At 35.9% G+C, this 27592-nt stretch overlaps 1 protein-coding gene across 3 annotated transcripts in view; it reads right to left on the reverse strand.

Moving 5' to 3' along the window:
- Positions 1–27592, reverse strand: part of CEP135 (centrosomal protein 135) — an 82541-nt gene that overhangs the window by 37724 nt on the left and 17225 nt on the right. For 2 of the 3 annotated variants that reach the window (XM_084899174.1, XM_084899175.1), the window contains exons 6-13: positions 25992–26076; positions 22268–22396; positions 20887–21102; positions 18587–18652; positions 7278–7416; positions 6248–6471; positions 2310–2462; positions 1284–1433 (exon numbers count right to left, since the gene is read on the reverse strand). In XM_084899174.1, the coding sequence (XP_084755300.1) occupies positions 1284–1433; positions 2310–2462; positions 6248–6471; positions 7278–7416; positions 18587–18652; positions 20887–21102; positions 22268–22396; positions 25992–26076 (1162 nt within the window). The remainder of the gene's footprint in view (positions 1–1283; positions 1434–2309; positions 2463–6247; positions 6472–7277; positions 7417–18586; positions 18653–20886; positions 21103–22267; positions 22397–25991; positions 26077–27592) is intronic. The other variant, XM_084899176.1, reaches the window with a different exon arrangement.

Below are 27592 nucleotides of genomic sequence, written 5' to 3' on the forward strand. Positions count from 1 at the left end.
AGTTCTGAGTAATGTCCATTTTGTATTTTAGTTGTATTTTATTGAAATTGTTGTGTGAGGCTGCAGTTAGGTGTTACCTATGCCGCCATCTTGGATTCTCTCAAGTTAAAACTTTAACTGCAATTTTCTGATATAGAGACTACCCTAATAATGCTTAAATGTTCTTATTCCCTAATTTTAGCTGCTAATTTCTAAACATTAACTCAATAACATTTTTTTGGAAGTAAACCATAATAGTAACATTAACAGCTAATACTGAGTTCTTATTATATGCTGAGTACTTGCTTCATATGTATTAACGTATTATATAAGGAATTATAAGACTGCCCCTAGATATGACATAAAAAAACATGAACAACAAAACAGATAAATTGGACTGAAAGGTCCCGGGTTCGATTCCGGTCAAGGGCATGTACATTTGTTGCAGGCACATCCCGGGTAGGGGGTGTGCAGGAGGCAGCTGGTCGATGTTTCTCTCTCATCGACGTTTCTAGCTCTCTATCTCTCTCCCTTTCTCTCTGTAAAAAATCAATAAAATATATTAAAAAAAAAAAAAAAGAAAGTAGATTAGTGGTTGCCTCTGACTGAGGATGGGGGAAATGGAAGAGCAGCTGATAATGTATAAATGGTTTCTTTTGAGGGAGTTCAATCACTTGCTATGATATGCACTGACCACCAGGGGGTGGCACAGAACACGGCAGGTGACCAGAGGCAGTGGCAAGGCACTGAGGGAGTAGGGGAAGAAGGAAGCAGGGAGGCCAGTGCACCGGAGGTGGAAAGGAGGCGGCGGGAGGCGGGGAACCTGATTGGCCCTGATCATGGGCCAAGCCTAGGGACCCTACCCATGCATGAATTTCGTGCACTGGGTATCTAGTCTTCTATAAAGAACCAGATAAGTATTTTCAGCCTTATAAGCCAGAAACATAGTTTCTGTTGTAATTACTAAATTCTGCCATTGCAGAAAAAAAAAAAGGCCACATAGAACATGCAAATGAATGAGCACCGTATTCTAACAACATTTACCAATAATGAAATTTGAATTTCAAAAATTTCAGTTGTCATAAATTTTCTTCTTTTGATAACTTTCCAATGACTTAAAAATGTAACCACCACTCTTAGCTCTAAGGCCATACAAAAACATTGTTTGAATTTAGTTGTACATTCTAGTTGTACATTTCCTGATCTAGTTGTACATAATAGTCACTTCACAGAAAAACATATAGAAAGACCTCCCTTTTTCTTAATAAATTGCCTTTCAAAAATAAGTCAATCATATTACTTACTTTTAACTTGTCCTTTAAAGCTTCCTTTTCTGCTATAACCCTTCTTAAATCAGATATTGCAACTCCTTTTTCCTTTTCCATCAGACTAACATTATGGGAGACTATGCTTTGGCTGGATTCTTGTCTTAGTGAAGATAATTCTTCCTGAGCCTTAAAGAATTAAAAGATATAAATAAATAAATAAAAAACACTCTGAATATGCTCCCAGTTAAAAAAAAAGGGGGGGGGATGGGGGGGAGGCAAGCTAAACACATGCTACCTTTGCTCTCTTTCCAAATCCCCAGAATATGAGTGTGAAAGGATTAAAGAAATAATAAGAAGAAGACAAGGAGATGGAGGGAAGTTTCAGGCACAAAATTTTAGAAACCAGTTAGCAGATGGATAGCTAGTAATTAATTAAGCAGACCTAAGAAAGCTGAAATCTAAGCCAATGGATCAATTTGTAGTGTAGAATCCTAAGAAAGTTCCAAAAAAGAAAACAACTTTACAAATTGACCTTTTAACTTGCATGTCCTTCTCCCATATCTTGAAGTAGCAAGATTTCATGGGAGACTGATATGGGAATAAACTTAGGTAGCAGATACCATGCTTTGCTCAGACTTACTTTAGCCTCTGACAACTGAGGCTTTGCAACTGGGCCAAGCTGTACAGATTCCCTCTTCCCTAAAGTTTCCTCATTAGTGCCTAAGTCCTTAATATCTAATAAGTCCCAATAATGGCTGCTACCCACTGTTTGACAAACATATCTCAACATGTATGCATCTCAAGGATTAACTTGACTCAAAGTCAGTCTAGAAGTAGATTAACTGAACTGACAGGCGAGAAAAGAGGAAGAATAAATATGAAAAAATAGAAATCTTTGCTTTAGGAACAGGAGCACAGTAGAAACTACTATTTACAATTTTAATTATGAAGAAATACCACAAGGTCCATATATTACGATAATTTAAAGAACATACACTGCTGGTTCCACTATAGTTAACTATTTCTGTGTAATCTGTTGGCTTAATTATAAAAAGTTCTTACTTCATGATATAAAACACTTAGTTTATCTCTTTCTGCTGTCAATAATTTAACATTGGCCTGTATATCCTCCATATGTTTCTCAAATCTTTCCAGCATATGTTGAAGTTCATCTCTTTCTCTTGTGACCAGATGAATTTCAGAATTGTAATCACCCTGCAACATAATTTAAAAACAGAAGTTATCATTTGTTATAATTACCACCACAAGGTTGTTACAAGGATGCTGGTGATAAGATTGACTGAAAGATGCTAACAGACAAAAAAAAAACCCACAAGTTCCTATAATGTAATTAAGGAACATGATTTTTAATCTTTAATGATAGGAGATAGAAGTGTTGGCAGTATTTGGACAAGTTTCATGGCCTTCAAGTTCCCAGGAAGAGACCCAGTTGCTAATGATACTATTTGATCAGATCTTATCCAATGCTTCAACTGTCACTCTCCTGGAGTTATTTCCAGTGATGGTAACTAAAGTATGTAATGAGATGACCCATCACAGCTGGGTATAATGGCAGCAATGCTTCACGCCCCTTGCTCCTACTGTTGGCAGATCAGGAGCACTCATGTGCTTCTGGAGAAGATGCCCTCTCTGTATATTAAGTGGAGAGAGTTATTAGCTTTATTGTGCACATTTAAATAAAATTTTGCCAGACTTCTAGAATCCTATAAAACTATGGAATCCAAGTCCTTCTCCTAAATTCAATCTACACCAAAGCTCATATCGGTGACCTCACTGCAAACTCTGCCAATGCACCCTAAATCAACTCCTCGCAAGTAAAAAGATGTGTATGTCCTAAGGTGTAAATCATATGTGAAACGTTCTGACATACTCCAAATCATTTCTCTGTCCTGTGGGTAGTAGCATAGCCCACCGAAGAGACATAAATGGGTAGACCAATTATTAATCAAGACAATTCAAATTTTTAAAGTCTATATTTGAAAATGCACAGTAAAAAATATAAAATAAAATAAAAATAATAAATAAATAAATAAATAAATAATAAATAAATAATTATATATATATATATATATATATATATATATATATATATATATATATATATATATATATACCTTTAAAGGATAAAATGTCTTACAGGACAAAAGCAGATTAGGATTTGAGGACTCCAGGCTTAAATAACTATAAAAGAAAATCTGTAACCTAAATAAAAATATCTCACAGAAAGGAGGTGGTCAGCACAGATTTCAGAAAAGCACTCAGTGAAAAAGGATTTGACAGTGTATTTTCATTATTATCTACATCTCAGCTTAAATGTCACTTTCTCTAAGGAGTCCTTCCAAATTCTCCAATCTAATTTAGATCTCTATATTTCTCACAGCCTTCTGAATCTTTCCTGTATTCTTTCTTCATCAAAACACATTTATATTTGTGTTAATATATAATTATTAATAACTCCCTTTTATCACTCCACTGTTTTCAACACACACACACACACACACACACACGCAGAGTGTTCAAGCTTATGAGGATAAGAACTATATCTTTACCTTTTATCTCTAGAGCCTCAGTATTTATCTGTTGAACTGAACGTGACTTTCGACCTATACCCAATTTGCTTTGAACCAGCAAATAGTGAGGAAATGAAACATTTATTAAGAACTATATTTTATGCTAGACCCTTATGCAAATTACCTCATATTATCTTCACAAGAGATTTTAGTTACTGTCCTAACTTTGCAAATGACAAAACTGGAGTTCCATGAAATCAGGCAACTTGTCCAAGTTCATAAAGCCATTTTGTGGAGTTACAACTTTTATCAGGTCTTTAACTTCAAAGCACTGTCCACTACACTAAACTCAAAACTTGCAGTTGGAACCATGGTGAAAGGGGACAGTGCCTGCCCTCTATACAGACAACAGAGAATCAACAAGGGTACTGCTGACAAAGATCACTGATTTTTAAAATGTCAGTAATTTTTCTGATTTACTGTAATCCAAAGAAAAGTACCTAAATTTTCCAATAAAGCAGATATTAAAAACTTACAGTTGTAACTCCTGGGAACAAGAGTGGGGCTGCACTCCGCAGTTCCCAGCACTCACAACTGTCTTACACTCCACCCGTTTCAATAGTGTACATACCCACTTCCCTATTATGCCTCCAATTTATTATTGCAACTCTAAAATGCTCTGAACACATCAACTCCTAAACTTTGGAAAGTAAATTATTTTTCCATGTTGGGTAACATTAGAATATTTCAAGACAGTAAATAAGTTGAAGGGGAAAAAAGTCTCGCCTGATTTTACCAGTACTTTACCATAATCTCTCATCTGTCTTTCAGTTGTGAATCATACCAAGCAACTGAATGGAATATTTAGGTTAAAAGCTTTAAAATCATTATCTACTTCAGGGGTCCTCAAACTTTTTAAAGTGGGGGCCAGATCACGGTCCCTCAGAGAGCTGGAGGGCCGGACTATATGAACTACTAATTCCTACTGTAACACCTCGGCTGCGCTCACTGCCCAAAAAACCTGGCGGGCTGGATCAGACTCCTCTGCGGGCCGCATGTGGCCCGCGGGCCGTAGTTTGAAGACCCCTGATTAGTTCTATTTAATAAATACTTAAGTTAATCAACCATTTTTGTGAAAGATTCTCAAACACAATGAAGGGGATCAATTCAGTAGTTACTTTTTAGGAGCCTTATGTACAAGTGGAGATTTCAAAAGGACATAAATTAATTCAAATTGTATTTTTCCACTAATTCATTCTGCTTATAATAGATAACATAAAATAGTGTGTATACTAACACCTGTAAATCAAATTCAGTCATTAGCCAATGAGGTCAAAAGCTGAAGTCTAATCTTAAAACCTCTTGACAATTGACAGGATCTTTAGGAAAAAGATGATAGACATGGCCAATTCAGCCAAGTCTGAAATCAAATGTTTTGAGTTTGAATAACTTCACTCCTAACTTTTCCTAATTTATCTAGAGTGTAGCAATTTTAGGGTAATACAAGTATATGGGACTCCTCTAGCTCCAAAGCTTAAAAAATAAAGAAAAATCTAAAGAATTCACATACTTTCCCTGATTTGGCTCAGTGGATAGAGCACTCAGTGATCCAAGGTTCGATTCTGGTCAAGGGCATGTACCTTGGTTGCAGGCACATCCCCAGTAGGAAGTGTGCAGGAGGCAGCTGATCGATGTTTCTCTCTCATTGATGTTTCTAATTCTCTATCCCTCTCCCTCTGTAAAATATCAATAAAATATCAATAAAATATATATTTTTTAAAAATTCACATATTCATAAAACAATGAAAATAATTAAGATCTAAAATAGACACTGTGGTTTTAACCTCTCATAAATCATATTAGCTTTACCTAATTTACATCTTTAGACTACCACCTTATGAAAGTGGTTGTAGTGCTAATAGGAAGATCTGCCTGGTACCCACTTGGACTTACTTTCTCCTGTTGTGTGATTACGTGGAAGATGCCTGCTCTGTACAGTGTGATCCACCTTTCTGACTAGTCCGAGGCAGGGAATGACATGAAGCCATGTTGCCTGCCATGTGGACAAAGTTCACTCTTATCTAAGAGAAAATGCAGCTGATACGGACGTAAAGGTTAGAAAGAGAAGAAATGTCCAGTGGCATGAGTTCCTGGTTCCAGTTTCTGGAAGCCCAGATGCCCTTATACTTTTCCCATATACGTAATGAGCTATTCATATTGTCTTTACATTTTCCCCCAGGAATCAGTATATCACGCTTTGTTCTTAAGCAGCTTTCCTAATTAATGCAGTGTTTCCACAGTATAGGTAATGGAAGAAAACAAAAATCAAAATTAAAAAATTTTTAAAGTATGAATGACATTTAATTTAATATTTAATAATAATGTTATACTTAATACAGTAATAAACCAGAAGTTTGTTCAAAAATATACTCTCTTCCCTTATCAATTACTCTGATAAAGAGATATTACCTTTTCTAGCATTTTAAATGTTGAAGGTTTTTCATGTGCAGAATAATTTGCAGAACAAGATCTTCTCTGTATTATATACTGGAGTTTTTCTAGCTCTTTCTTATAAAAATCTCGTTCTTCTTCTATACCTTTCAGAAATGTATCTAAACGAGAAGGTGATTTGTCTCGACGTTTTATTCCATGCTCTAGCCTCATCCTCTCAACTTCCAAAGTAAGTTCTCTTTCTGAAAAAAGAACATAGTTAAATATTAAAAGTTGCATTTAAAATGTGTAACTAGCCAAATAAATATATCAATAACGTTTGAAATGCAAGCTACTAAAAATTAACTGTTTTATATATCACTTATAACTGCTAGATATCAAAGAAGTAAATATTGAGAAGAAAGGAGAGAAATTAATCTCATTATTTATGTGCTATTACTTAGAGAAACAAATACTAGTCTGTCTCACTAACTAGAACAAAGACTCCACAAGAGCAGGGACCTTGTGTATCTTGTTTACCATCATATATGCCAGTACCCAAAACAAGAACCTGGCACACAGCAGGCTCATAAACATTTGTCTAATGAATGAATAAATAAATATATGAATTCTTACACGTTCCTTTAAAAACCACATTTAGGACTGGTACCTGGCAGAAAGGTAGCCTATTTCAAGTGTGTGTGTGTGTGTGTGTGTGTGTGTGTGTGTACTTAAGGAGATACAACTGCACTTCCTTACAAAGATTCTGTTCTTTAATTTTTCACTTTTAGAATAATCTTCCCTTTGGTCCTAGTACATTCTATGATTGTTCTGCCTCAAAGAAGGATAGAATTCTACTGGAAACTATTCAAGCATGGTTTCCTATACTAGCTAGTCAAAATAAAAAGAATTCTGCAAGGTCCTTGAGGGAGAGTGATATTCTATTGTACCTACAGTGTCGATTATATAGCAAGCACTCTTTAAAAGTATTTATTGAATGAATGAAAGATAATCTCCTAAGAAAAATAATCACAATCACTTTTTAAGTTACCAACATTTTATATTTTACCTGTAACTCCAAAACTTTCCATTTTTTTGTTAAGTCTTTGGTTTTCTTGTTCAAGCTGATGAACAACAGTTTCCAAGTCTGATCTAATAAGGAGCTCATCACTCAGTCTCTCTTTTTCTTTATGGCATAAGTTTAATTCCTGCAAATTTTAATATTTTAATTAAGATTTCAAGCAACTTTAGAAAATAACATAGCACCAACTAGGGATTGAACCCATAACCTTTGGGTATATGGGACAATGCTCCAACTAACTTAGCCACCTTTGTGTATACAGGACAATGCTCCAACTAACTTAGTCCTTAGGTAAGGACTAAAATATATGTTTAAAAGCATGGTTATTTAAGAGTAAGTCACATTCATACATACATAAACACTTTTAGTCAAATATGTGGTTTCAACTAAAAGTTACTAGTAATTATCAATTGTGGCTAAAAACAACATAAAACCTAAATGTTAATAGTGCTCTATACCATATCTTAAAAAAAAAAAAATATGTTCTGTGCAATAAAAATTTTTAATGTTTTTATTTTTAAAGGAGGGCAGGAGAAAGACCTAGAGTTCAAGACTACCATAGGTGTCTGCAATTAGCTTGCTTATTCTCTCAGCCTCACCTGCACAATGGGGATAGGACCAGTAACAAGACACTGCGGATTCACTGGTGAGAACTGTCTATGGAAATAATGCACTCTGCACAGTGTCCAGCACATGGCAATTGTGCTTAATAAATGTTAGCTATATATATTAACACTTTTCTTAAAAATACATAAAATATGGCACTAATAGAAAAGATAAGACAGGCCAGAGAATAATTAGAGCAGCATCTGATTGTCAGCCAACACTGGCTAAAAATGGGCATAGTTCCGAGACAAGCACTCTGAATCACATTCAACTGTTTATAGGGTGCATACAAATAGCAGCAAACAAGCAGCAAACGTACCTGCCGTCATGGAGCTAACAATGAGTTTTATGATGTAAAGACATCATCAAACATTACAGATGTTTGTCTACTTTCTGTTTATTCAACTCATGGGAGAAATTTACAATATCTCTGAGACTCAAGAGTGAACAACAGTTAACAGGTTTAGCTAATTCAATTATTCAATATTGAACTGAATTGAAAACCTACAGTTGGATAAAAAGGAAGCCATTGTGATATGTTGTCCATAGTGAGCAATAAAAATCACAAGTATTTGATTACCTATTATGTGCCAGCGTGTCACAATGGCTTCATTTTCAAATATGCCTTATGCCACTAGAACACAGGGTCACCATCCGGTGGTCCCTGAGGTCCAAAAGGATGGCGACCACTGCATTAGACTATATAAAGAGCTTACATAACAAGATAATCTAGAAATTAGTATTAGTTGTTTTTTCCTATAGATACTCATTCAATTTAACAGGCTATTAACAAAATCCTCAATAACCTTTTGGATGACCACCCAGGAATTTCTGCCTGTTAGCAAATTCTGTCAGTTCTAGACTATCTATAATAATAAAAGCATAATATGCTAATTAGACCAAACAGCTGAACGACCTTCCAGACATCCTTCCAAATGAAGCTGTGGAGAAAGGGGCTGAGGGAGAGGTGGTTCGGGGCAATCAGGCAGGCAGGCAGGCATGGTGAGAGATGATCAGGCAGGCAGGTAAGCAGTTAAGAGTGAACAGGCAGGCAGGGAGTGGTTAGGGGCAATCAGGCAGGCAAGCAGTTTGGGGCAATCAGGAAGGCAGGCAGAGGTGGTTAGAGATGATCAAGTAGGCAGGTAGAGTGGTTAGAGGTGATCAGGCAGGCAGGAAGAGGTGGTTAGAGGTGATCAGGCAGGCAGGCAAACAGTTAGGAGTGATCAGGCAGGCGAGTGTTTAGAGGCAATCAGGCAGGCAGATAGGGGCAATCAACAGGCAGTCGGACATCCCTTGAGGGGTTCTGGAAAGCAAGGGTGCAGGCTGGGCTGAAGGACCCTTTTTCCCTCCCTCCACCATGCATAAATTTCATACACCGATTCTCTAGTATAGGATAATATTCTATGTCTAGTGTTATGTTGGAATGATTACTGTTATTCTGATTTGAAGACTACCAGAACAAATAGAATAGCTAGGCAAACTATTAAAAGAGGACTGCCAAGACCGGTTTGGTTCAATGGATAGAGCGTCGGCTTGGGGACTGAAGGGTCCCAGGTTCGATTCCGGTCAGGGGCATGTACGTTGGTTGCGGGCACATTCCCGGTAGGGGGTGTGCAAGAGGCAGCTGGTCAATGTTTCTCTCTCATCGACATTTCTAGCTCTCTATCTCTCTCCCCTTCCTCTCTGTAAAAAAATCAATAAAATATATTTAAAAAACAAAACAAAAAAACTTTGCAGGCCAGAAGGGAATGGCAAGAAATATTCAAAGTGATGAATAACAAGTACCTACAACCAAGATTATTCTACCCAGCAAAGCTCTTATTTAGAATTAAAGGTCAGATAAAGAGATTCACTGTCAAAAAAAAAACACAAAAACCTAAAAGAGTTCATTACCACCAAACTAGTATTACATGAAATGCTGAAGGATGAACAACATATAAGAATAGACCCAGAGACAAGGAGGCATGGATCAGACTGTCGGAACTCAGAGAGAGGGTTGGGGGAAGCTGGGGATAAAAGGGAGAGATCAACTAAAGGACTTGTGTGCATCCGTATGAGCCTAACCAGTAGTCAAGGACAACAGGGGGGCCGAGGCATGCGTGGGGAGGGGTTTGGGATGGGAATGAGGGAATGAGGACAAATATATGATACCTTAATCAATAAAGAAATTTAAACAACAACAACCACAACAAAATATTGAAGGGGATTCTTGAAGAGGAAGAAGAAAAATAAAAGATATGAACAATGAAATGACAAATACCTATCTATCAACAATTGAATCTAAAAATAAATGAACAAAGAATCTAATGAACAAAATAAACTGATGAATAAAATAGAACCAGAGGCATGGAATATGGAACAGATGAACCTCAGAGGGAATGTGGGTATGGGGGGGAGGGGGGGGGGTTGTGGGAAGAGATTAACCAAAGAACTTATATGTAGTCCTGGCTCGTTTGGCTCAGTGGATAGAGCATTGTCCTGCAGACCAAAGGGTTAGGGGTTCAATTCTGGTCAAGAACACATGCCCGGGGTTGCAGGCTCAATCAGGCAGGCAATGGGGAGCATACAGGAGGCAGCCAGCTAATCAATGATTCTCTTTGATGTTTGTATCTCTCTGTCCATCTCCCTTCCTCTCTGAAATCAATAAATATACATTAAAAAAAAAAAAAAAAAAAAAGGACTTACGATTGGCAGAGGGACAGCGGAAATCTCAAGAAGGGTAAGAAAAAGTCCGCTGGACAGGATTTCCTGACCAACCGGCCAGCACTGCGGCCACCGCCACGGCTCTCCCGGAGCTCCGGGCTTGGAGAGAAGGCTGAGCCATCTTACCAGAAAAGGAAGAGCTTCTCTGAAGCCTGGAAAAACCCACAGCGGCGGAGACCTTCGAGTAGCTGAGACAGCCCAATCGGCGCAAACACTTGGTTTCAAGGGAGTTCTTCAGTCACCCACGGAAAGGTCAGAGTTTGCAGGGAAAACTTGAGGGATCTGGGTCCCGCGGCGCAGGCAGTGACGGTAGCCACTGAGCTCCGGCAAGGCCCCGCCCCCCACTATAGCCGCCAGCGCGGTGCTGCCGCCTGCGCTGACCTGCGAGCCCAAAGAAGGCTGCAGTGAGAATTCTGCCTGGGACACCCAGTGCTGGGTTTGGCTTAATCTGGAACTTTTTTAAAAAACGCCAGGGGACACGGGACAGATTGTTAAGAATCGCGGCTGTCCCGACAAGGGCGAATCATCTGGAAACCTTGGTGCCTGACCCCTTTCACCCCCTTGCTTCTGAAAACTAGGGAAGGACTGCTCCGTTGGGCTTATCCAGGGAAATTGCCTTCCTGGAAACAAGGGATCGGAGCTTTAGAGATAGTCTGGAAGCCAGTTGGCACTCTACCAGCTAGAGCCATAGAGAAAGAAGGCCAGAGCAACCAAAAGGACTGGGAGGTCAAACCAGAAACACTGACACCTAAGAATTGAATTACAAACTGCTTTTTTTTTTTTTTCTTTTTATTAATCAAAAATAAATGGACACAAATAACTAAGATATAGCCTACTTAAAATTAAGGATTACCTTACAAAACTGAGGTGCAGTGGAATGCTGGGAACTGCAAGTCTGTCTGCAACGTGAATCAGGCATGCCGAATACAATAACAGAGGAAGTGAGTGACCACTACTGGTCATTTTTATACTAATTTTGCCATTCTTTATTTTATTTTCAGCTTTTAATCTTTTATTTAATTTTCATTTTTTTCATCTTTTACTTAAGAAACGAATTTTTTTTTCTTTTTTCCTTACTTGATTTTACCTTTTCAATTATTCCATTTTTCAATCTCTTTCATCACTATTACTACTGCTATTTTGCAATTTTTGTTTCTTTTTCCTTTTTTTTTTTTTTTTTCCCCCTCTCCACTACCATTTTATTTTTTCTTTATTTTACATTGGGAGTAACCTTCATTCTATTTTAATCTCTACTATATCATCATTCAACCCTTTCTCAACTTGACCTTTACACCATCACTCTCATACTAAACTTTACCCTTTTAGTCTCTGGTTTATCCTATCCCTTGCCTGCTTTAGTTTTTCCTCTATTCTTTCTGCATACCCCCTGCTAAAGCTCTCACTATACTTATAGACCTAAGTTTCAACCCCTGACCCAAGTGTATAAATATCACTCTCTGCACTATATTAACTAGTTTAAAAAAAAAAAAAAAAAAAAAAAGGTTCTCCTCTCTATCCTTTTCTCATTGTTTGTGTGAAGGTTGATTATTGTGAATTTTTATGCTTTTTAGTGAAATTGTTATGCTTATACCTGTGTTGTTATTGTTGCTTTGTATTTTTTTTTAAAAAATCCTGTTTTTGTTTGTTTCTTGTACTTCTGTATATCATAGCCTTACTTAATAATAGTGGATATTGTAGTTTGTATTGATCTCCAAGTATTGTTACTGGCATTGGCTGGGTTCAGTGGTTGTTCTATGGCAATTTTCTCCACAGATATATAGTTTGTCTCCCATTTCTCTTTTAGTCGCCTTCTTCTCTCTCTTTCTTTCTCTCTCTCTCTCCCTTCTTTTTTTCCGTTTTCCAACTTCATTTTGTCATTACCTTTTTCCTTCTTTTTCTATCTCTTTATCCCTCTTTTTTTTTTATCTTATTTACTTATTTTATTTATTATTTTTTAAATTTTTCTTTATTTTATTTTTACCTTTCTTCCTTCTCTCCTATCCCCCAATTTGCCTTTCTCTAGTGGTCACCTTTGTTGGAGGTTATTAATATTGTAAATATATTCCTGTTAAGTGCCTCTTGTGTTGTACCTGGTAGTGTTGTAGTTTGTACCTTTAAATCAACGGAGGGGAAGAAACACTACATAACCAGACATCCTGAAAAGAGAGGCCATGGGGAGACAAAAACATAGTCTGCACGTGAAAGAAAACCAGGCATCACCAGAAAAGGAAGTAAACGAGTCAGACGCAAGCAGCCTACCAGAGCAAGAATTCAGAGTAATGATCATAGGATGGCTAAAAAGAATGGAAGAGAAATTTGACAATAGCCAAGAAGAAATGAGGAAGAACCATGAGGAAATGAAGAAGAGCCATGAGGAATTGAAGAAGAACCAAGAAGAAATGAAAAATGACATCGCTACCATGAAGAACTCAATAGAAAGCATCAAGAGTTGACTAGATGAAGCAGAAGACAGCATCAGTGAGCTAGAAGACAAGATGGAACAAAATACCCAATTAGAGCAGCTTCTAGAAAAAAAGATTAAAAAGCAGGAGGAGAGCCTACGGGAGCTTTGGGACAATACAAAACAAAATAATATTCGAATAAATTGGGGTTCCAGAAGGAAAGGAAACTGAGGTAGACATGGAAAAAGTATTTCAAGAAATAATGACAGAAAACTTTCCTGAGATAGAGAAGAAAAAACCCACACAAATCCAAGATGCTCGCAGAGTCCCAAGCAAAATAAATCCCAGAAAACAGACGCCAAGGCACATTATAATTAAATTGGCTAACAACAACGACAAAGTAAGAATCTTAAAAGCAGCCAGAGAGAGACAGAAAGTGACATACAAAGGAACCCCCATCAGACTAGCAACTGATTTCTCAACAGAAACATATCAGGCCAGAAGGGAATGGGATGAAATATACAAAGTCATGCAAATGAAGGGTCTGAATCCAAGAATACTGTACCCAGCAAGGCTATCAATCAAAATTGAAGGGGAAATCAGGAGCTTCACAGACAAAAAAAGACTGAAGGAATTTATATCCACCAAACCAGCAATGCAAGAAATGCTAAAGGGTCTACTGTAAAAATAAAGAAATAGGAAGTGAAGAAGGAACACAGTTATAGAATAAAAATGGCGTCAAATGAGTACCTATCAATAATAACTTTAAATGTAAATGGATTAAATGCTCCAATCAAAAGACATAGGGTGTCAGATTGGATAAGAAAACAAGACCCATACATCTGTTGTCTACAAGAAACCCACCTCAGAAAAAAAGATGCACACAGACTGAGGGTGAAGGGATGGAAAAAAGTTTTCCAGGCAAATGGAAATGAAAAAAAAGCTGGGGTAGCAATACTTATATCTGACAAATTAGATCTCAGAGTGAAGGACATAACAAGAGATAATGAAGGCCACTTCATAATACTAAAGGGAACAATCCAACAGGAAGAAATAACCCTGGTAAATATATATGCACCCAATACAGGAGCACCCAAATACATAAAAAAAACTGCTGGAGGACATTAAGGGAGAGATTAATAGCAATACAATCATAGTAGGAGATTTTAATACCCCACTGTCACCCTTCGACAAATCATCTAAACAAAAAATCAGCAAAGAAATATCAATCCTAAATGACTCACTAGACCAGATGGAATTGACATCTTCAGAACATTCCACCCCAAAGACACAGAATATACATTCTTCTCAAGTGCACATGGGACATTCTCAAAGATAGACCACATTTTGGGACATAGGCAAAGTCTCTTCAAATTCAAGAAGATAGAAATCATATCAAGCATCTTCTCAGATCATAATGGCATAAAACTGGAAATTAACTACAATAAAAATAATCCAAAGAAATCAAACACATGGAGACTAAACAGCATGCTATTAAACAAGGACTGGGTTACCAGAGAAATCAAGGAAGAAATTAAAAACATCCTGGAAACAAATGACAATGAAAACACAACAATCCAAAATCTATGGGACACAGCAAAAGCAGTTTTGAGAGGGAAGTTCATATCCTTACAAGCCTATTGCAAAAAACTAGAAAAAAGGCTAACAAGTGATCTAACTCTACAACTCAAAGAGTTAGAAAAAGAGCAACAAGAAAAGCCCAGTGTAAGCAGAAGGAAGGAAATAACAAAAATCAGACCACAGATAAACGACATAGAGACCAAAGAAACAATACACAAAATCAACAAAACCAAGAGCTGGTTCTTTGAAAAGATAAACAAGATAGATGGACCTCTAGCCAGGCTAACCAAGAAACAAAGAGAGAGGACCCAAATAAACAAAATCAGAAATGAAAGAGGTGAAATAACAACAGACCCCACCGAAATACAACGGATTGCTACTAAATACTACGAACAACTCTATTCCAACAAACTGAACAACCTGGAGGAAATGGACGTATTCCTAGAAAAATACACACTTCCAAAACTCAATCAGGAAGAATCTAAAAATCTCAATAGACCAGTGACTTGGGAAGAAATTGAAACAGTCATCAAAAAGCTTCCAGCAAACAAAAGCCCTGGGCCAGATGGCTTCACAGGAGAGTTTTACCAAACATTCAAGGAAGAACTAAAACCTATCCTCCTCAGACTATTCCAAAAAATACAAGAGGAAGGAACACTTCCAAACTCCTTCTATGAAGCCAGCATCACTCTAATACCAAAACCAGATAAAGACAACTCAATGAAAGAGAATTACAGGCCAATATCCCTCATGAACATAGATGCCAAAATCCTCAACAAAATTCTAGCAAATCGACTCCAGAAGAACATCACAAAGATCATACACCATGACCAAGTAGGATTTATTCCAGGAATGCAAGGATGGTACAATATCCGCAAATCAATAAATGTGATACATCACATTAACAAATTGAAAGATAAAAATCATATAGTCATATCAATTGATGCAGAAAAAGCATTTGATAAAATCCAACACCCTTTCCTGATAAAAACTCTTAACAAGGTGGGAGTACAAGGATCATACCTCAACATAATAAAAGCTATTTATGATAAACCCACAGCCAACATTATACTCAATGGGCAAAAACTAAAACCATTCCCTCTACGAACAGGAACAAGACAGGGATGCCCACTCTCACCACTCCTGTTTGACATAGTACTGGAAGTACTAGCCATTGCAATTAGACAAGAGGAGGAAATAAAAGGCATCCAAATTGGAAAAGAAGAAATAAAGTTATCTTTATTTGCAGATGACATGATATTGTACATAAAAAACCCAAAAGACTCCATTAAAAAACTAATTGACTTAATAAATGAATTTGGCAATGTAGCAGGATACAAAATTAATGCCAAAAAATCCATGGCATTTCTATACACCAACAGTGAAACTACAGAAACAGAGGCTAAAAAAGCAATTCCATTTACCATCGCACCAAAAAAATTAAGATATCTAGGAATAAATTTAACTAAGGAAGTAAAGGACCTATTTGCAGAAAACTACACGACACTGAAAAAAGAGATAGAGGAAGATGGAAGGAGATGGAAGAACATACCATGTTCATGGATTGGTAGAATCAACATCATCAAAATGTCCATACTTCCTAAAGCAATCTATAGGTTCAATGCACTCCCCATTAAAATACCAACAGCATACTTCAATGACCTAGAAAGAACTCTCCAAAAGTTCATTTGGAACAATAAAAGACCCCGAATAGCCACAGCAATCCTGAGAAAGAAGAGTAAAGTAGGAGGGATCTCAATACCAGACTTCAAACTATATTACAAAGCCACGGTTCTCAAAACAGCCTGGTACTGGCACAAGAACAGACATATAGATCAATGGAATAGAATCGAGAACCCAGATATCAACCCAAATCAATATGCTCAATTAATATTTGACAAAGGAGGCACGAATATACAATGGAGTCAAGACAGTCTCTTCAATAAATGGTGTTGGGAAAATTGGACAGACACATGCAAAAGAATGAAACTAGAACACCAACTTACACCATTCACCAAAATAAACTCAAAATGGATACAGGACTTAAACATCAGACGGAAAACCATAAAAATACTAGAAGCATCTGCAGGCAGCAAAATCTCAGACGTATGCCAAAAGAACTTCTTCACTGATACTGCCCCTAGAGCAATGGAAGCTAAAGAGAAAATAAACAAATGGGACTACATCAAAATAAAAAGCTTTTTTACGGCAAAAGAAACCATCAACAAAACAACAAGAAAGCCTACGGTGTGGGAGAATATATTTGCAAATAATACCACTGATAAAGGTTTAATCTCCAACATTTACAGACAGCTTATACAACTAAATAAAAGGAAGATGAATGATCCAATTAAAAAATGGGCAATGGACCTAAATAGAATATTTTCAAAAGAAGACAGAGGGAAGGCCAAAAGGCACATGAAAACATGCTCAAAGTCACTAATTGTCCGAGAGGTGCAAATCAAAACAACAATGCGGTACCATCTCACACCTGTCAGAATGGCCAACATCAACAAATCAACAAACGACAAGTGTTGGCGAGGTTGTGGAGAAAAAGGAACCCTCGTGCACTGCTGGTGGGAATGCAGACTGGTGCAACCACTGTGGAGAACAGTGTGGAGTTTCCTCAAAAAACTGAAAATGGAACTCCCATTTGACCCAGTAATCCCACTTCTAGGAATATATCCTAAGAAACTAGAAACACCAATCAGAAAGGATATATGCACCCCTATGTTCATAGCAGCACAATCTACAATAGCCAGAATTTGGAAACAGCCTAGGTGCCCGTCAGCAGATGATTGGATCCAAAAACTATGGTACATCTACACAATGGAATACTATGCTGCCATAAAAAAGGAATTCGCATCATTTGCAGCAACCTGGATGGAATTGGAGAACATCATGCTGAGTGAAATAAGCCAATCAGTGAAAGAGAAACACCACATGACCTCACTCATTTGTGGATGATAAAGATCATTATAAATTGATAAACCAAGAGACAGATATAGAGACAGTAAAACAACAGGCAGACTGTCGAATTACAGTGGGGAGGGGAGGAAGATCTGGGGGAGATAATAGATCAACCGAAGGACTTGTGTACATCCATATAGGTACAACCAATGGACATGGAACTCTGGGGAGGGAGGATATGTACAGGAGGGAGGGAGGGGGGCAAAAAAAAAATCAATAAAATATATTAAAATAAAAAATAAATAAATAAATAAATAAATTTTTAAAAAAAGATTTATTAAATTTAAAAAAAATAATAATAATAATAAAAAAAAGGACTTATATACATGTATGCATTACCTATGGACACAGACAATAGGGTGGTAAAGGCCTGGGACAGGGCAGGAACAGGGGCGGGGGACGACACGGGACAGTGGGGGAGAAAAGGGAGACGACTGTAATACTCTCAACAATAATGATTAAAAAAAAAAAAAGCCAACAATGTTATCAAGTAATTATCAATTTCTAGTTTTATTATTTATAAACTGACAAGTAAAGAAATATTGAAATGAATATAAAATTTCTAACAGATTTCACTATTTGAATTTAATTTGCCAACTACCACATATGAAAGGAATTATAAAATATAAATCAAATTAAATATATCCATACAAGTGGAATATTACTCAACCATAAAAAGGAAGCACTGGATGCATGCTATAAGCATGAATCTTGAAAACACTGTGCTAAATAAAAGAAGCCAGGCACAAAGGCCACATATTATATGGTACCATTTATATAAACTGTCCAGGATAGGCAAATCTATAGAAACAGAAAAGTAGATTATTAGTTTCAAGGGCTGAATAGAGGAAAATGCCCTGTTATTAGACAGTAATGATATCTGCATTACTTAGTGACTATACTAAAACCACTAAAATATATACTTAAAACAGTGAATAGTACAACGTGTAAATCATATCTAAGTTAAAATATATGTAAAATAAAGCATAAAAATCTTATCAAAAATTCTGACAATTTAATATAACAAGTACTTACCAGCTGAAGTTTTGCCACTGTTTCTTCAAGATTACGCATTTCAGAAATATTTCTTTTAATCTCTTTCTAGGAATAAAAAGCCTATTAGGTAAATACTTAAAAATCAAGACTACTTAGCATTAAGTCACATTACAATTAGGCCATTTTTTTAAGTAGTTGATGCTCCCTTTCACCAATGTGGCCTGAGGCTTTAGCCCTCAGCCTCAATTTCAATGAAGAGGAGGCATAGTTCAGGCTTTTCTTTAATTTCTTGGCATCTTGAATACAGAGACCTATTTGTAACAGCTAAAACAAGATAGTCACTTGAAAATCTTTTTTCACCTATATATTTGTAGGGCTTTCCTTGAATCCTGGTTTTTAGAATTCAACTTAGGGGATTCTCATTTCCTGATATTCCTATCCTATTTGCTTTCTCCCCACCTGCTACCACCAACCTGAAACCTTGGTACTGTAACTGTTTTAATACCTTTCAACAATATTTTATAGTTTTTAGTGTACATGTCTTTCACTTTGTTGATTAAGATTATTTCTAAGTATTTTATTCTTTTTTTATGCTATTGTAATTGGGATTATTCATTTCCCTTTTTGAATTTTAATTATTCGTGTATCGAAACTCACTTGATTTTTGTGTGCTGCTTTTGTACCCTGCAATTTTGCTGGATTTGTTTATTCTCTGATTTTTTGTTTGTGTGTGTGAAATCATTAGGGTTTTTGAAATATATGATTATGTCATCTGGAAACATTTTACTTCTTTCTTTCCCATGTAATGCCTTTTATTTCTTTTTCTTGCCTAAGTGCTCTGGCTACAATTTCCAGTACTATGTTGCACAGAAGTGGAAGAATGGGCATCCTTGCCAAAACCGGTTTGGCTCAGTGGATAGAGCGTCGGCCTACGGACTGAAAGGTTCCAGGTTCAGTTCCGGTCAGGGCATATATCTTGGTTACGGGCACATCCTCAGTGAGGGGTGTTTAGGAGGCAGCTGATCGATGTTTCTCTCTCATTGTTGTTTCTAACTCTCCCTCTCCCTTCCTCTCTGTAAAAAAAATCAATAAAATATATATTTTTTAAAAATGGGCATCCTTACCTTTTTTCTGATCTTAAGAGAAAAAGCTTTCAGTCTTTCACCACTGGTTGGGGCTGGCCAAAACCTTAGGCACTATTTTCTCCCATTATATCTTATTAAGAGATGTATTTCCAAAAAAATTTTAGTAGGTTTACTTAATATTTAATAAGTATTATCAAAATTTGTGCCATCTGTCACACTGAACTACTGATTACTAGTAAGTGGAATGATAACACCATTCAGAGGAAAATGTTAACACTGTGAACTGTATAGTTACAGGACATTTTAAAAAATAAATTATTTCACATTACCCGTATATATTTTTTTATTACAGAGACTTTTGATAGAGAAGCATATACAAGACCTTATGGAAACCAAGGAAACAGTGACTACTGAAGTTGTTAATTTAAGTAACAAAAATGAAAAACTTTGCCAAGAATTAACTGGAATAGTTAATTCATAAAGAGATATTCAAGCACAGGATAAAATTCTGTGAGGATTTCAAGAAAGGTTTATTTGGATTTTATCAGCTACTTTAAAAGAATGACGTGATAGTTTTATTTTAAGAGATCAATAGTTACAACAGGTGAATTTACATCCTTTGCAGCTATTTAAATTTAAAGATGAAAAATACTACCTACCAAATTAAAAATGTGCAAGGACAAAAATAGTGTGTTTTTTTTTTTTTTGCCGGGACTGGTTTGGCTCAATGGATAGAGTGTCGGCTTGGGGACTGAAGGGTCCCGGGTTCGATTCCGGTCAAGGGCATGTATCTTGGTTGCGGGCATATCCCCAGTAGGGGGTGTGCGAGAGGCAGTTGATTGATGACTCTCTCTCATCGATGTTTCTAACTCTCTATCTCTCTCCCTTCCTTTCTGTATAAAATCAATAAAATATATATTTTTTTAAAAAGTGTGGTTTTTTTTAAACCTTTAAAGGGTTTATAAGCACAAAATGACAAAGATGACAAACTTCTAATGTTCACTCACAATGGAGAAATAAAAGGACAGATAGAAATCTTGAAGAAAAATAGGAGTCTAGAGAACTATCTTAGATACAGGTGTGCTTCAAAAATACAAACAACTAGAACAAATGCAAGCTTTTAGAAAGTATAAACACTTTAGAAAAACATGAATTACAAAACAAACCAACCAAAAGAACTGAATCAGATATCAAGAGGGCATAAGCTCATATATTCTAAGAGAATTAATAAACACTCCCACAGTATAGAAATACCTTTGCTTCTCCCAGTTCTTTATCCGCAGTCTCAAGCACTTCTTCTTTATGTCTTTCCAACTGCTGTGCTAACTGGTCTATTTCAGTTAATTCTTGGCAAAGTTTTTCATTTTTGTTACTTAAATTAACAACTTCAGTAGTCACTGTTTCCTTGGTTTCCATAAGGTCTTGTATATGCTTCTCCAGGTCTTTATTAGCTTGCTGAAGAAAGTCAACCTACATTGAATTTGTAATTTGTAAGAAATACAAAATGAAAAATTATCCTAAATACTAAACTTTCAAAATTATATTTCCAGAAATACTATATTTTTAAAATACAAAATTTAAAACCACAACTATTTTATATTCACAAACATTTTGTTTTGATTTGCAAAACTTATAATATCTGACTTAAAATTGGCTTTAGATTTTTCAGCATGGAAGAAAAGGACAAGTAAAAAATTTGTGTGACCATTTTCCAACATCTAGTTCTAAAACTATGATGAAAATATCACTAAGATGATAATATTACTTTATATGTGCTATCCAATGTAGTGGCCACCAGCATCCACATGTGGCTACTGGGCACTTTTAATGTAGCTAGTACAAACTGAGATGTGCTATGAATATAAAATATACACAAGATTTCAAAGACAGCACAAAAATATAAAAAGAATGTACAAAATCTCAAATATATTTTACAACATGAATTAGAGATTGAAAAAATATTTTAGATACATTGAGATTAATACATTATTAAAATCAATCTCACCTGTTTCTTTTTACTTCTTTAATCTGGCTACTAGAAAATTTTATGTTACATACATGGCTCATAAAATATGTGTACTGCCTTATTCTATTCTGGTTCATCCCGGGCAGCACTGATATGTCTAAATTTCTAAAGGTCATGTGTCATGCTTTATGTACTTGTTCTTTCACTTTCAGGTCAAATGCATGACAGTGAATCCATTACATAGGCAGTTAAAAACCCAAGTTTAATTTTGGTACTTATTTTTTAAAACAAAGAGTATCATAAAGAAGACTATCCCATCACACAAAGATAAACTGTTAGTATATTTTGGTTTCTTTTCTTCAAATGTTTTCCCTCTCTGAGTTCATATATACATTTTTTAAAAGCAAATTAAAGATCACATTATATCTAGTTTATTCTCTTCTTTTAAATACTTAACATTATGATGTATATATATTCCTGCCTCATTAAATATTCATTACAAATAAGATTTTTCAATAGCTGCCCCCTATATCTGAATACTCTGGCTCTTATCAAAAATTTCCCACTATAAATAATACTTCAGTGAACTATACTGTCACTTTTACAAACCTGTGGACCATTATAAACAAGAGTTTTTATACTCAGTAAAATAATGATAAAAGTCATTACCTGAATATTTAAATGGGCAATAATCTTTTCGTTGGTTTTATTTTTAGACTCCAGAGAGAGGATATCAGAGGAGCGGCCACCATCCAATGCAATGGACAGTCGTTCTATCTCTCGTTCTCTTAATTCAATCTGAAGACATAAAGTCATGACATCATTTTTAAAAATCTTGTTTTGAACTAAAATGATTAACATCGAATAAACATTTGGCTATATTTCCATTTTTCTTATGTTGAACAGTGTGTAAAAGAGAATAACATATATGTTCCCACTCTTTATGAGCTATGAAATACATATATGTAGAGCAAAAATAAACACAGATAATGTCAACATAAGAATTGTCAACATAGCTTTCGTAACTATTTCTATGAATAGATTCTGCCTAATTGAGTTTTTGGTGTTTACTCTTCTCCAAAATTAGGCAGTGTTTATATAAAAGGAAATTGTTGAGCATTGAAACTGTGTCTGAACTACTTCAGTGCCTGGTGGAATAAATGCAGACTAAACAATATAAAACACAAATAAAAATGAATTGCTACTGAAACTGGTATTGAAAAGGATAGAAACTTTGTGTGAATTTAATTAATTATCTATCATTTAAAAAACAAATGTATAATAAAAAAAAGATCACTATTAATTATGAATTCACACTTACATGCAAGAATTTAGAAAACCCACACACTTTCAAGCTTTGGTTTAAAAAAAAAAATTAAAAACTAAGCATTCTATTCACCCATTATTGAGCACAGTTCTAGATATACAAAGATAAATAAAACATGGTCCCTGATTTTCAGAAACACAGCTTTACAAGGAACATTAACAATGTGAACCAATAATTGCTGTGGAATTTGCTGTTTAATGATAGAATAAAGGAAATAGGTATATGGCACCAAAGTAGTTAAGGGAATAAATTTATTTATTCTTTCTGATATGCACATACCTATAGAAATTCGTGCAGGTCTTATTAAATAAATACACTCAAATGGTAATAATAAATGATGCTGTGAAGAGGAGGAGGAGGATATGTTCAAGGCAGTGACACAGAAATATAAAACAACATGGCATGTTGGAGGGAGTAGAAATGGCTCTGTATGACTGGACTGTAATATACAAGAAAACTAATGATTGGAGATGAGTGCAAAGAAATAGGCAGAAACTAATTATGATAAATATTGAATACTTAGCCTAGGAGAAAGATTATTCTGGACTAAAGGATGGATTTGATAAGAATAAAGCCAGAGGCAGGGAAACCTACTATAAGAATGGATGAGAGATGATTAAGGCCTAAAATAAAAAAGTGGAACAGGGTAGAGCAGAACAAGTAAGTTTAAAGAGGGCTTAGGCAGGAGAACTGATAAAACTTGGTGACTAGAAGGAAGAGAACAGGATCTAAAAAGACTACAGGCCGAAACCGGTCTGGCTCAGTGGATAGGGCGTCGGTCTGCGGACCGAAAAGTCTCAGGTTCGATTCCGGTCAAGGGCATGTACGTTGGTTGTGGGCACATTCCCCGGTAGGGGGTGTGCAGGAGGCAGCTGGTCGATGTCTCTCTCTCATCGATGTTTCTAGCTCTCTCTCTCTCTCTCCCTTTCTCTCTGTAAAAAATCAATAAAATATATTAAAAAAAAAAAAAAAAAAGAATACAGAATGTTGACTTGGGCAGGTGGCGAGGCTACCAACCAAAGCAGGAAACAGGAAGAAAAAGAGATTTGAGGCAAATGATAAGTTCTGGACTAGGCATATGAGTATGAAGAGCCTTTATCCAACTGGAAATGCACAGTGTTAAGTTGGGTATATGGGTTTGGAGCTCAGAAGACAGGTTCAAGCCTGAAAGAATTTGGGGGCATCAACATACAGACAATATTTTAAATCAACATGAAACCACCTGAGAAAACACACAGGAGAGGAACAGGAGAAGGGGTCAAAGTCAGAATCCTGGAAAACAGTAATATTTCAGGGAATGGGCAGAGGAAAAAAAGCAAAGAAAAAATTGTAAGAGGTTAAAAAACAAAATGAAGTCATACAAGAGTTTCAACGAGAAATTATCAATAATGCAAATACTACAGAGTGGGTCAAGAAATTAAGAGTAAAAGTGTCTTTTTGGATCTAGCAATTAATGTCACTGGTGTCATTAACTAGACCAATGTATGCGGTGGGGCAGAAGCCAGACTGCAATAGGTTAAGGAATAAGCAGGAAATAAAGAAGTGGACATAGAAGAGTAAGATGCTTTAAAGAAGCATGCATGAAGGAGAAGAATAAGGCATTAGCAAGATGGAGAGTAGTTACAAGATTTTTTTAAGGGATGGTAGTGATGATTATTATAGCACCTTCTCATATGACTGTTAAGACGATTAAAAAATTAATACGGTAACTATAAAATGGTCAGGTAAGTGTTTGGTAAAGAAAAAATTAAGTTAAAAATTAAAAAATTAATTAAATTAAGTTTAATCAGTTAAAGCAAGGTCTTAAGGAAAAGAAAGGAAATGGGACCAAAACAGAGGGAGAAAGACTAAACCTTAAACTGGAAGAACATTATTCTATGCATGAAGGCTTGCAAGCCTGAGTATGAATACTGCTAATTTTAAAATTACAAATAGATATAGGAAGTTGAAATAAGGTTATATAGTGAGGAGGATTATAGGTTGTGGAAAGAGTTTGAGAGAACAGCAAAAATTAGGATATATGCTGAGAAAAACAAAACTCAAGCAAAATAATAATAATAAGGCAAGCTAAGATTGATAACCACAATGACTTGGTGGTTTCCATCAGCATGGTTAGGTTATTTTCTCCAAATACCTCAGGCATCTCACAGAGATGATGAAGACTGGTGGGTTTATGTTCATAAAGTACTTTGAAAAAATATAATGAAAATGTGATTATAGGTCGAAAAATACCAGTAATAGCCAACTCATGTGCATATTTGGTGTTTTCAACATCTCTCCATAAAGTAAGTTTTTTTATCTGACATTAATATAATCCTTTTTCTTTAAACTCAATTTTAATCCAAATAATCTTCAAAGTACTTCATGAAAGTAAGAGTTATAACAACACAAGTTACTTCTATATTTGCATGTACAGATCACATCACTCCAAAAAAATGCAGAAAATAAAAAATTATTACCCAATTTAAACTTCAGTAAGCGTATTAAGGAAGAAAATCTGTAATTACCTAAATCAGAATTTTGTCAAGACACCAAGAAGTATGAAAGAACAAAAGTTGTATGGTGGTGATCTAACTCCATATTAATTCCCCCACTTCTTTAGAAAACTATTTTGAAATACATTACTTGTAGAAAATACAAAATATATGGTAATAGAAGAATAACTTTCAAGGAGACATATTCAAAATGACAAAATCTGTATGTTTAGAGTAAAAAAACAAATTATAAGATCATTAAAATGCATAGCATACTTCATAAACTATCTCCTGAGATGAAAATAGTAACATGGTCATAAAATTATATTTGGGGAAGTTGATGATTCATCTAAAAGAAAAACAAAGTAACAAAACAAAAAACTACTACTCACCTAAATGCATAATGAAGTGAAATGGACCAGAATTGCTCTAAAACCATCTAATCCACTCTTGCTATTAACTCTATTAACAAGTTGATGAAAAATATAAAAACCATATAAAAATTCAGTATAATATCAAATACAACCCAGATATATTTATAATAAAAGTATATGCTCTCAATCCCTACTATACAAACAAACAAACATCCTACCTGCTTGTTGTAATCTCTCAGTCCACTTTCCAACAAGGCTAATTTTTCTTGTAACTGATGGACTTCCTCTTGAAGTTCTTGAATTCTGAAACACATTTATAACCAATGCTAATATACTTTTGCTAATACAAAATAACAAGAAATGGAACTAGACACATTCTTTAATAAACTCTTTTTTTGTTTCTCAATGAATTATGAAGTGTTGTGCCATGCATAAATGGAGTATATCATCTTTCAGAGTTAATTTTATAAGAATGATAAAGAACTGAGTGGTAGCCCTAATCAGTTTGGCTCAATGGATAAGAGCGTTGGCCTGCAGACAGAAGGGTCCTGGGTTCCATTCTGGTCAAGGGCATGTACCTTGGTTGTGGGCACATCCCCAGGAGAGGGTTTGCAGGAGGTAGCTGATCGATGTTTCTCTCTTATTGATGTTTATAACTCTCTATCCCTCTCCTTTCCTCTCTAAAAAAATCAATAAAATATATATTAAAAAAAGAAAGAAAAAGAACTGAGTGGTAAATAATTTTAAATTCAGATATATTATGCAATAAAAGACCTACTATTGCATTTTGCTCCTTAGGACAACTCTTTGAGATGCTGTTGCTAATGCTTAGGTTCAGGAAATTGAGAATAAAGTCAAGAATTCATAATATTAAGTGAAATAAGGGCCTTAAACAGGTTTTCTGATCCTAACTGATCCTGTATTTAATAAACTGTCCTATAATCCTAGAGAGAAGGAAAATATTGATATATACTATAATTTCCTAAGTAATTACAAAAAAATAAAATAAAAAAGCCACTCTTTTTCTGGAACCTATTAATTCTAACAGAATCAAGATTTGTCCAAATCACCTGAATTCTACAATTGCCCAAATGTATTTGTACTATATCCAGCCTTTTCAAGCATCTATAAAAATTAAAGCGTAATATGCAAATTGATGGCCAAATAGCAGAACCACCTTCCAAATGGAGGCACGACCTTCCTGACGACCATGCTATGACACCCATTGGCACCAGGCCGGCCAACGTGGTGCAAAGTGATTGGTCAGGGGGCCCCATCAATGCTCCAGGATCGCCCAGCAGAGGGAGGCCCAGGCCACTGGCTGGCGGGGCAACCAACTTAGGGGCTCCACAATCGTCCCAAAGAGGAAAGCCCAGGCCACCGATGGGCAGGCTGGGGCAGGGTGATTCTTCACAGAGCCCCAGCTGGGTGGGCAGGGCCTACATCTTTGGGGTGATCGATTGTGGGGCTACCCGACTGCGAGAGGGCGCAAGCCAGGCTGAGAGACCCTCCCCCCCCACCTCCAGTGCACGAATTTCATGCACCAGGCCTCTAGTTAATATATAAATAACACAACTACATTCCTACTGGAAAGATAAAGCCTGAAACCAGGTCTGCTTTAAGAAAGAGTTTCCATGGAGTGGAGTGAGTAAGGCTGGACACAGCTCATCCCTGCTATTATTGGAACCACATTTTCTACTCATCTAGGCTTAGGAGAAGAGTACATATCCAACTGCACTCAAAATATGCACAAATGACTGAATGCAAACACAATTTGCATGTGCAAATTAAAACAAGATAATCAAGAGACTAATGCCAC

Source organism: Pipistrellus hanaki (assembly GCF_964339955.1).
Source record: "Pipistrellus hanaki genome assembly, chromosome: 1".
Classification (NCBI taxonomy): Eukaryota; Metazoa; Chordata; class Mammalia; order Chiroptera; family Vespertilionidae; genus Pipistrellus; species Pipistrellus hanaki.